General features: G+C 43.7%; 2 protein-coding genes and 1 non-coding gene across 3 annotated transcripts in view; all 3 read right to left on the reverse strand.

Moving 5' to 3' along the window:
* Positions 1 to 4,107, reverse strand: part of LOC110307887 (histone H2A type 1-B/E) — a 19,476-nt gene extending 15,369 nt beyond the window's left edge. Inside the window, exon 1 of the mRNA XM_021180139.2 lies at positions 3,687 to 4,107. Within this exon, the coding sequence (XP_021035798.1) occupies positions 3,687 to 4,077 (391 nt within the window). The 5' untranslated portion in view covers positions 4,078 to 4,107. The remainder of the gene's footprint in view (positions 1 to 3,686) is intronic.
* LOC110307830 (histone H4) lies at positions 2,115 to 2,501 on the reverse strand. Its single transcript, XM_021180064.2, has one exon. The coding sequence runs from the start codon at positions 2,467 to 2,469 to the stop codon at positions 2,158 to 2,160; it is 312 nt and encodes a 103-aa protein (XP_021035723.1). The 5' UTR covers positions 2,470 to 2,501; the 3' UTR covers positions 2,115 to 2,157.
* A 7,430-nt stretch (positions 4,108 to 11,537) lies between the features above and the next one.
* Positions 11,538 to 11,619, reverse strand: Trnas-gcu. Its single transcript has one exon. It is a non-coding gene; the product is annotated as a tRNA-Ser (tRNA).
* Between the last annotated feature and the right edge of the window lie 30 nt (positions 11,620 to 11,649).

Genomic DNA, 11,649 nt, shown 5'->3' on the forward strand with positions numbered 1-11,649 from the left:
TCACTTTGTAGACCAGGCTGGCCTCGAACTCAGAAATCCGCCTGCCTCTGCCTCCCGAGTGCTGGGATTAAAGGCGTGTGCCACCACGCCCGGCTTACTTTTGTCTTAGATGATGAGATTATAGGGTGGGTCTGGAGGAGTCTCAACTGGGATTACAATCTGATGAAATGAAGTAGTATACTCCATGGTTGGACACAGGGTTATAGGTTAGGACACCCCATCCCCTGACCCCTACTGCTGCCCTTTTAAAACAAACAAACAAACAAACAAACAAACAAAGAACAAACTGTAAATGAAGTTTCTAGGAGATTTCGTAGAAAACTGCAAATTTTGTAGCTGAAATGGGAGAAAGGTCTTCAGCAAAATTTCCTAGGTTGAAATTCTCATCTGGGGAAGGTTTCAGTTCAGAGTGAGATCTTTTGACACTCCCATGTCCCTATACTTTTCTATTTCTCTGTCCTGCTTCAATGTGAGATATGAATAGAACAGAGACTTTTATCTCTGTTTTATGAATGTTAAGTAGGGAAAAATTAAGTTTGCTCATTCTCAGGATTTTCTATGAATTAATTATTCCTATATTTGCATCTAAAAGCACAAATCTAGTTCGTTACTCTAAATTCACTGCTCATATAGTTTCCAGTTACTTAGCAGGCACATTTTTAACAAGGCAAAAAAAGAAATGACAGTAATTTTTTTTCTTTTCCTGAGACAGGGTTTCTCTGTGCAGCTCTGGCTGTCCTGGAACTCACTCTGTAAACTCAAACTCAGAAATCTGCCTGCCTCTGCCTCCCAAGTGCTGGGATTAAAGGTGTGTGCCAACACTGCCCGGCGACAGTAATTTTAATGTTCCATATGATCCACTATATAAAGAATGTTTTCAGTATGTAAACCGTTTAAGTAGACCTTGCACTTTTTTCAATTGTTTGAGATAAAGTGTCTATATTATACTTATAGTACATCAAGTTTCTTGATCTGTATTTTGATTAATTTGTTTTGTATTGTTTGGGACAGTCTCAGACTTCGATACTGACTGACCTTGGAGTTACAGATGTCTGCTCGCCTCTACTTCTTAAGCACTGGGATTAAAGGTGCAAGCCCAGTGTGATCTGTTTTTGAGCTCTTACATTTAAGAGTTCTCCGATGAAATTCAGATTATGTAACTAAATTGTTATTGAACACAATATTAATCAGTTGATTGAATCTAGCACTTAAGTGAAAACTAATGAAAATAAAGCACAATTAAGCATTTGCTTTTTTAGTCACATGCCACATTGTCTTTGTTGTTAAAAGCCACACAAGCCAGGTGTGGTGGTACACACCTTTAATCCCTTAGGAGGCCTACCTACTTAGAGAGAGTTCCAGCACAGCCAAGGTAAACAAAACAAAAACAAAGACTATTATTTGTCATTTAAAGAGCAGAGGTCACTTCAAAACATTAGGGCAGGATTCAAATTCTTCTGAAATAAGCAACTAAAGGAGTGGTCAGTGAAATGGGCTCGAACAGGAAAAATGGGGTAGGCAATGATAACGTTTTTTTTTTAACAAATATACATAAAGGATACACATGCCTCAGGTAAACTACTCACAACCCTGAAGGACTGGGAAAACAATTTCAACTGGCTCAGTGTTTGCCAATTGTTCCAAATTCTCCATTCTAAAACTACTACCATTACTAGCTTGAGATTAATAAACATAGTAGTCTATGGTAGTGGTCAAATTCCCTGTAACCCCCAACTACTCTTTCTCAAGACAGGAGTTTCTCAGTGTATTCTCCTGGCTGTTTTAAGAATTCTCTGTATAGACCAGCTCAGTGTGTACCTACTGGAACTAAACGCGCGCACACCGCCTTTGTCATCCCAACTATGGACTGAATAAGGATGTCATTTCAGATGAGCTCTTTCCATTGGTTAGCATGGTATACTTTTAATGTAAAACAATCTCCACACAGCCCAATCCGGCCAAACATTAGTGAGTTCATACACTATTTTCATCCCCTGCGAAAATTAACCTTCTGTTCCAAGCAGAAGGCTGTATATGGAATTCCCCTAAAAGTCAGCAATTAGTTCTACAGAATAACACTGAAAAGCAGCCTAGCTCTTCTGTTGATTTTGTGGTGGCCCTAAAAAGGGCCTTTAAGTAACAATGGAAATGAGCAGCTTAGCCGCCGAAGCCGTAGAGGGTGCGGCCCTGGCGCTTGAGCGCGTAGACCACGTCCATGGCGGTGACGGTCTTGCGCTTGGCGTGCTCCGTGTAGGTGACGGCGTCGCGGATCACGTTCTCCAGGAACACCTTCAGCACACCGCGGGTCTCCTCGTAGATGAGGCCGGAGATGCGCTTCACTCCTCCGCGCCGGGCCAGGCGGCGGATGGCGGGCTTGGTGATGCCTTGGATGTTGTCGCGGAGAACCTTGCGGTGGCGCTTAGCGCCGCCTTTACCGAGACCTTTCCCGCCCTTGCCACGACCAGACATGATGAAGAAGAGGCTGTACTGCTCTAAGAAGAAACAGACGGCCTTCTGGAGAAGGCGCGTCCCTCTTATAGGGAACTTGCGGACCGGAGTGAAAACAGAAACGTCAGGCGGAAGTGCCTGCGGCCGGGGGAGGGGCGCTCAGCATCGCAGGAGCCTAGCGGCTCATTCAGGTCATATAACGAGTCTCTTCCACAGTTTAATGTGGCACATTCTTAAACAAGGAAAAACAGACAGTATAGGATGTAAGTGGAAAAGAAGCAGATCTCGTCATTCTCCCTTTATTTGCGGTTACTTGGAATATCTTTTAATGAATCAATAAGATAGCGAAAAAAATCACTAATGGAATCACACAGCTTAAAAAAAAACTATAGTGTTTTAGTACGGGAACCATTTAAATGTTATTTCTGTTGTTCTCATTTATCTTGTGACAGTCGCCTTACTGTATTTAATGTGATAGCTTTGTAGAACAGGCTGGTCTCGAACTTCGAGATCCACCGGGATCTGTCTCTCCAATGCTAGGAATAAAGGCTTGTTAGGATTAAACACATGGTTCAATACTTAAGTCACACAGGTCCTGAAATAATTTTAGCACAGGAAAACTAAACAAAATTATGTATTTAAGGTAACAAAAGATTATAAATTCTGGAGGAACTCCAGTTAGAAGTCTCAAAGAAACCAGACTTTACTGTGTATTTACCTGAGGTTTATAATATTAAAACTACACGAGAGGTAGGGGATGGCTCTACAGGACACAAGGGAAGAAAGTGACTCTACTTGCTGAGATGGACGTAACTAACCCTCTCCTTTAAGAAACCTAAGGCCTAATCCTACGATCACTTAGTGAATTAATAGTGAACCTCTAGGGACAGGCCGCCCAAACCAGTGGCAAAGATGTGGTGGCCTAGTTTTCTTTGTGCACTGTAGATGCTGACTCATGAACTATAGACGGCCACAAAATGTTTTCATTCTAATTCCATTCCATTCCATTCCATTCAGTGCCAGGGTTTGGTATTTGAAAGCCACAAGACACAAGTTACTAGTGACAAACTGGAGTTTAGCCTAACTTGCTAAAAAGGAAACCTATGGTACTATGCCTTTGTGAGTCTGTTCAATTCCTTTACCAGAAGCTAAGTGCTAAGCCCTTGTTAGGAAAGGTTAGGTGGCTCTGAAAAGAGCCTTTGTTTGCGATCAACAGTGTTTTTTGTAGAAAGAGTTTCATTTCCCCTTGGCCTTGTGGTGGCTCTCGGTCTTCTTGGGCAGCAGCACGGCCTGGATGTTGGGCAGGACGCCGCCCTGCGCGATGGTCACGCGGCCCAGCAGCTTGTTGAGCTCCTCGTCGTTGCGGATGGCCAGCTGCAGGTGGCGCGGGATGATGCGCGTCTTCTTGTTGTCGCGGGCCGCGTTGCCCGCCAGCTCCAGGATCTCGGCCGTCAGGTACTCCAGCACGGCCGCCAGGTACACCGGGGCGCCGGCGCCCACGCGCTCCGAGTAGTTGCCCTTGCGGAGCAGCCGGTGCACGCGGCCCACGGGGAACTGCAGGCCGGCCCGGGAGGAGCGGGTCTTGGCCTTGGCGCGAGCCTTGCCGCCCTGTTTGCCGCGTCCAGACATGGTAGAAAGTAAACAGCCTCTGACAACTGTACCTTTGCAAAGAGCAAGAGCTTGGTCCTTATAGTTTTCCCTGGGCGCGAAAAGGAACGTTCGGGATTGGCTGCGTTCTTTTCATCTAGACCAATGGGAAGCGTTTATACTGCTTGTGGACGTTGTACATCGTGGTGCGCACTAGGCTCCGCACCACGATGTACATGGTAGAAAGTAAACAGCCTCTGACAACTGTACCTTTGCAAAGAGCAAGAGCTTGGTCCTTATAGTTTTCCCTGGGCGCGAAAAGGAACGTTCGGGATTGGCTGCGTTCTGTTGTACATCGTGGTGCGCACTAGGCTCCGCACCACGATGTACAACGTCCACAAGCAGTGAACTCGTCCGTCAACGACATCTTCGAGCGCATCGCAGGCGAGGCGTCCCGCCTGGCGCATTACAACAAGCGCTCGACCATCACGTCCCGGGAGATCCAGACGGCCGTGCGCCTGCTGCTGCCCGGGGAGCTGGCCAAGCACGCGGTGTCCGAGGGCACCAAGGCCGTCACCAAGTACACCAGCTCCAAGTGAGCGCTCCAGGCTGACATCAAATCCAAAGGCTCTTTTCAGAGCCACGCACAATTTTTAAAGAGAGCTGCTACATTAGTCTACTGCTAACATGTTTTGGGCGTTCTACCACAGCCAGGTTGGTATCTGAATACTGGGATACAGGGTAGTTGGAGTAGAACCCGAGGGCGGAGTGACTTTTCCTAATTTTTTTTTTTTAATCCTTTGGTAGTTAGGTTACCCCTGAACCATGAAACAAAGTAATATTCTATTGCTGAGAGGGATAGGCCGGTACTATCCATAAACTGAACAGGAAGTGCAATGAATTTTCAGATGCTATTTAGGATTTCATGTAACTCAACTACTGAGTGTCTTTAGACTCCTAAATGTTACATAACTGCTCAATGTTCTAGGTTAAGTCCAGCAGTGTAGCCCCAAATCTTGTAGCTCAGTGTCTGGGTATCACAAAAAGAGGAGAGCTAAAAGGAACTGTTGGCCCCAGGGAAGAGTTGTCAGACCTGGATTTTTACATTTAGTTGAGAAGATATGTCTCCATCTTGTGGCCATTTAGGATAACACAGTTTGGATTAGCTAGGGTCTAACTGCATATGTAAGAGTCTTCCCAGCAGACTCTAATGTCCCATGTCCCTTACCTACTTGGTGAGGGAATATATAAGTCATTTAGGGTTTTCAATTTCTATACTAAACTCTAGTCAGACTTCCAGGTTAGGCACAACCTTGGTTAAAAAAAAGACTTGAACAAATAATGACTTCCTATCTATGAGTTCAAGGCGCTATCCCCAGGATAACCTTAACACCTTCAAATGACATCTTGGGGAAACTCAACCAAAGGTGGAGTCAGTCTCTCAACCTATCTGTGAGTTTAGGGCTCCTGTCTTTCAGGTGGACAACTTAGGCATGTACCCATGTACAACATGTAAAGACAAGCATCAGGGCTCTTAGCCTGCTTTATGGATTAAAATGACTGTGATTAAAGCTGTTTCTAATGTGGTTCTGCCTGTTGCTTTTCTCATTAGCTTCTTGGAAGGAACCCCTTTCTATTTATGAATAATGTGACCAAAATATGCTAGTAGTTTATTAGTATACCAATTACCTGATCTTGGAAGGGACCCTACAGCATGGCTGCTGCATCTTCTTTGAAGAAAAGCCTGATTCTTCTCTTTGAGAGGAAGGACAGACAGTGGTTCCTGTGTTTGGGATCACTGTGGGGTGGGCACATAGTTATTCTCTTTTGTAATTGGGACCTTCACTCTGTCTGGAAGGACTTCTGAGTCCTGACCACAGAAACTCATCTTAAGAACAATGTCTTCTTTGACATTTTGTCATCTAAGTGCCCCACTGATAACACAGTTTTTATCCCAAGATCTGGAATTTGGCATACTGTTCTTTCCTCGTCCATTTGCTTCTGGCTCAACTTATCCACTCTTTCCGTTAGAAGTTAGATACCTTGGGAGTTGGATTTGGTGGATGCCATATTTTGAAATGGAGGTAGAACATTTTGATCACTTAAGTTCTCTAGGTTCTAGAGCAGTGTCGGCACTATGTATTCGAGCTAGCTAGTTTTATGTCAACTTAGAAGCTAGAGTCAACGGAGAGGAGGGGGCCTCCAATGAGAGAGAATATGCTTCCATAAGAGTGGGCTGTAGGCAAGCCTGTAGGATATTTTTTTAACCAGTGACCGATGTGGGAGGACTGAGCTCATTTGTGGGTGGGGCCTGGGGTCTAGAAGAAAGCAGGCTGAGCAAACCACAGGAAGTAAGCCAGTAAGCAGCAACAGTCCATGGCCTCTGCAACAGCTCCTGCCTCCGGGATCCTGGCCTGTTTGATTTTCTCTCCTGAGTTCCTTCAATGATGTGAAAGTGTAAGCCAAATAAAACTTTTCCTCCACAACTTGCTTTATCATAGCAATAATAACCCCCAACGAAGGCAATAGAATCTGGATAAGTTAGTGAAGTACCAAGAATTGTGACCTGAAGACACCGGGAGAGAAGGTAGGTGGTACACGGGGATCTCTTGGACTCCCCACGACTCATTGTGTTGATTCTCTCACTTTTACTTCCACAGTGGCAGCCAGCTATGAAGTGCTGAGTCCAGGGCAGAAGCAAGAGAGATGAGTGTCACTTGTACCCACACGAGATGCTTGGAGCACATCACTGATTAGAGCTGAGCCACTCCTTTTACTGTGAAAGGATGACAACGTCCGGTGTAATTATGTAAAGAATCAAACTGTGACAATGACATTGGCGATGAGAGTAAAACATGAAAGAAATCCACCATTGGTCTCAAGCACTGCAAGCATAGTAGCATATTTGGTTTGGAAAAGATCCTTTGACACTAGAAACTCCAATAGTCTCTGTGCAGAAGAGGATTTCTGAAGGACACGGATAGCAGTGAATTAATTGCCCAAGGCCACATGATTACAGAGTTTCTTATCTTTGTGTACGTGCGTGTTGCTTTGTTTGGTTTTTGTTTCTGAGACATGTTCTCATGTAATCCATGTTGGCTTCTAACACATTAAGTAGCTGATGCTAGCTTTGAGTTTTTCCTCCGAGTACTCAGGTTCAAGGCATGCACCACCCTGGCTGGCTGGGAGAAAGATTTTTCAAGCCACTTAAGTAGCTCCAAATTCTTCATGTTAGCCCCAGTTTCATGTTATGCCCAACTGTATTCAACAACCAAGATTTTTTGGGGGACCTGAATTCAATTAAATATTCAGTACCTTCTAGAGGCTGTTTTTACAAGAAGTCTTATCAGACACTTGGACAAATTGTTTTTGGTAGGATTAGAACTACGTGGGGACACACATTCTAATTCCACTAAGACAGCCTCTCTTGCTGACCCAACAGTCCTCCTGAGGCACCAACACAGGGGCAACAGTGCCAATCGACGTAGGAAATAAGCCATTCTGTTTCTTAAACTCCTGTGACATGGCCAGTTGCCAGTGTTGAAGGAGGTGACTGGTAGTTTGTGTGGTGGTGATAATTATAGTCTCAAGGTGATTTAATTTGCCCTATAATATTTCATTTAAGACATACAAACACAGTAAAGAAATATTAATATGCACACATTTGAAGTGTTGGGCACATCAAAAATAAGACTAGAAAACAAATGACAATATTTCTGGAAAATATTTCTCTTATTTAAAATGAAAAGGTTTTGTTACAAATCTCTTCATCAATATTCCAAGGGCCCGAGGATGTATCTCAGTTGTATAGTGCTTTCCTAGTTTAAACAAAGCCCTAGGTTTGACCCGCTGCAATCCAGACACAAGCTGAGGTGGCACACATTTGTAATTCCAGCATTTGGGAGGTGAAGACATGAGAACCAGGAAATCATGGTTCCATTTCATTATTTAATGTTCAAGGCTAGCCTTGGCTATATGAGATATTCTATGTAGTCAAAAAAGGTTGTAATCCCCCCCCCCCCAGCTCATCTTATGAAATCAAAACAATACATTTTGTAACTCTTGAGGAAATGGAGAATTCTCAAGTGTGAAGACTGCTTCTGTTGCTGGTCTTCAAGCAGTGGGTTGTAACTCCTTTGGGAGTCGAACAACCCTTTGGTAGGGGTAGTCTATTAGATAGCCTGCATATCAGATATTAACATTGCCACTCATAACAGTAGCAAAATTACAGTTATAAAGTAGCAGTAAATATAATTTTATGGCTAAGGGTCACCACAACATGGGGAGCGGTCTCACAGTATTAGAGTAAGGCAAAACAAACTGAAGCCATTTTGAATAAATCTTCCATTATAGATAGGGGTCGACTGAATCCTCGTTGGAAAGTTGAAACATAAATGCTAGGCAAGTCTTTCCCTGCCAAAGTTGAATAAATCAACCAGGGACAACAGGATAAGTGAAGCACAAAGGAATGTCCCCAGGAAAGTCCCCTATTCCTGAGTCCTGATTGGTGAAAAAAATGTGACTGTAACTTTGCACAGATGTTTGTCATTTTTGACCACAACATTCTGTAACATTCTCGTTCCAGGAGTGGAATTGGAAGTGGGGTGGGAGGTGTCTCAGTTCAGCTCCCAAGTCAGTTCTGTGGCTCTGATCCATTGATAGTGGCTTGATTACAATAAACCTTTCTGCATTGCCCTGGTGTTTGAGTTGTGTTGGATCTAAGTGGACCCCGCAACATGAGGAAGGTTGAGACCCTAGCCCCTTGTGTAATCTCACAAATTAGGATTAGACAGCCTTAAGTACTTCCAAGGAATAAAATGCACTGGACATGATAGCCAGAGCCAGGCTGACAGGCTGCAAACAGGCAGTTTGGGAGACTAGGCCTACATTTCTGTTTCCCAGGACCAAGAACGTGGATCCAGGAACCTGTGGCCAGCCAGCCACAGCTTTGGACAGCCAATCCGAGTACACTACATCATCTGGCCTGGAGCAAGGATTAGGTAGCCAGAATGAGTAAGGAACCATCCTGGGAAGTCTCCAGAGCCCTAACCAATCAGACCCTTATAGACAGAGCTGATCAATCAAGGTAAAAGGGAACACACCCCTCCCTGGAATTCCCCTGACAGTAAAAGCTGGGCCTTTGAGTCCACGGGGGGCGGGGGGGTCTCCATTCTTAAATGAGGAGATCCCTGCATGCAGGAATTTCTGCTTTTTGCTGTTGTAAACTATTTGAGTCTAGGGTATCATTCTTTGTCAAATCATGGACCCTTACAGCCTGTTACTCCTTAAGTTAGGTCATGAGTGAAAGTGATTTTTGAACCTGTTTCTGTGTCTTACAGCTTGCTTGCTCTTATAAAGCAAGTCACTACATTGTAAGCTGCCCGCATAGAACTCAAATGACCTTCAGTGGAGGTGGCCCCCAGACCACAGCTATCTAGAATACCTAACATCCTGTCAAAAACCAGGTCAGCGATTATGACCAAGCCAATCCTTCTGTACTCCAGCCACAGCACAGCTAACACTTCTGCTGGTGTCACATGAGCTTTGTGAGGGAAGCTGAGGCAGGAAGGGTCCAGCTCGCTTACCCTGTTTTTAGCATTCTGGTCCTCAGAAATTGGAAGATAATAAATATTTTAAACTGTGAGGTTTTAGTTATATAAATTATGGAGATGGGTAAGCATTAATGTTAAGAGTGAAAAATTGGTGATAAGAAAATGTAAAGAGGTGGGTGTGGTGCACGCGCCTTTAATGCCAGCACTGAGGAGGCAGAGGCAGGCAAATCTCTGACTTGAGGTCAGCCTGGTCTACAGAGTTCCAGGGCAGCAGAGTGAAACCCTGTCTCAAAAAACAAAAAAGAAACAAACTGGGAAAAACAAACAAACAAAACAAAACAAAACAAAACAAAACAAAAAAAACCCTGCAAAGAAATGATGAAAGTTTAAGTTGGGTTTGTGGCTAGCTTGGAGGAGGCTCTGGATGCCTTTGTGACGGTTATGCAGATGCTTGCCTTGAGATTACTTAATCTTTGTGAACTGTTTGGCCTGTGAGGTGTTTTAAACCCAAAACTTAAAAAGAAAAGTCTGCCAATGTGTGGTTGCACTCACCTTTAAGCTGGAGGCAGAGTCAAGCCCAAGGCCAAGTTGGTCTACCACAGTGCGTTCCAGGGCTGCAGGGGCTATGTAGAGAGTTCCAGTCCCAAACAACAAACAAACAAACAACAACAACATCTCTAAAAATTAAATATAAGCCTATTGTGTAAAACAGGAATTTCATAAATGCAAAGAAGTAGAAGTTGTTCTGAGATAATTACATGGCTATTTTATATTAGCATACATTTCAGTGCATTTTTTAAAAAAGTTTATGATTATTTAATAATTTTACAGTTAGTTTTCTCAAACAATATGTTTATTTTGAAATTTTCAAACATGCATACAATGTATTTTGATCCCACTCCCCCATCTAAATCTTCTCAGAAACGCCCCCCCCCCCATACATGTGCCTTTCATCTTCATGATTTAAAAAATCTTTTTTTTTTTAAATTTCTTTAATTTTTGATCTAATTTGTTCCCCATATACACGTGGTTGTGGGTCATACACTGGGGAATGGGCAACCTAGTGGCCCCTCCCATTCAACAAAATGTGACTCTCCCCAGCAGTCAGTCATCAGCTGGGGCTGCAGCCTCTGTAGCCTCTTTCCCCCTCTGCGCTGGTATTTTTAAGTGCTTTGATCTTGCGCGGATGACCACAGCTGCAGAGCATCCACGCTGTGGCCATTAGGCAGTGTTTCACAGCAGCCCCTCCCCCCACCTTAGCATCTATTCTTACATTCTTTTTCATTGTTCTAACAAGATGTTTCCTCAGCTTGGAGGAAGGGGAGCTAGTAATCCTAAAGACTGGTAAATTGATAGTAAATGAAAGCATAATTAGAAAATGGAATTTGCAAGATGCTAGCTATTCTTAGTAGATTCTCCAAAATATACGTGAAAATACAGCCTATGTTTCATTATGTATAAAGTATATAAGCAGTAATGATTCCAGTCTGGTATGATGGTTCTCGTGTGTGTACACGCTCTGACCTTTCATTTTTCAGTGCTCGTAGTCGTGTTGATTTCTAAAAGAGGGACTGAATAAAATGCCAAAAATGAAACTAAAGTAATACAGTGTGGTAAAGAACGTACTTCAGCTTCACCTGAATCTCTTTCCTTCCCCTTCTTTCTCTTCTCTCTGTTCTCATCTCGATTTTTCAGTTTTTCTTAAGGTGGTCAGGAAGGAATTCACCAGGAGAAAGTGCATTAAAACAATCATCCAGGCACTTCGCTCACAGATGACACCAAGCCAACCACAGTGGTTAAAAGCCAAACAGAGCGTAGTGAGACTTAATATGCTGAAACCACGCTGATAGAAGCAAATGAGAATTGGGCTCATAGTTACATATAAACCTCTGACTAGACTTGAATTTACAATTACGTATAGATCTTCATTCTTAAATAAAAGACCCAGACCGACGAGGATGGGATTCGAACCCACGCGTGCAGAGCACAATGGATTAGCAGTCCATCGCCTTAACCACTCGGCCACCTCGTCAGAACATGCAAGAGGAGCCACGTGGCTCAG

Source organism: Mus caroli, chromosome 13 (genome assembly GCF_900094665.2).
Source record: "Mus caroli chromosome 13, CAROLI_EIJ_v1.1, whole genome shotgun sequence".
Lineage (NCBI taxonomy): Eukaryota > Metazoa > Chordata > Mammalia > Rodentia > Muridae > Mus > Mus caroli.

Bases quoted from the DNA above. Each gene is read 5' to 3' on its own strand.
- LOC110307830 (XM_021180064.2), bottom strand. From the start codon at position 2,469: ATGTCTGGTCGTGGCAAGGGCGGGAAAGGTCTCGGTAAAGGCGGCGCT.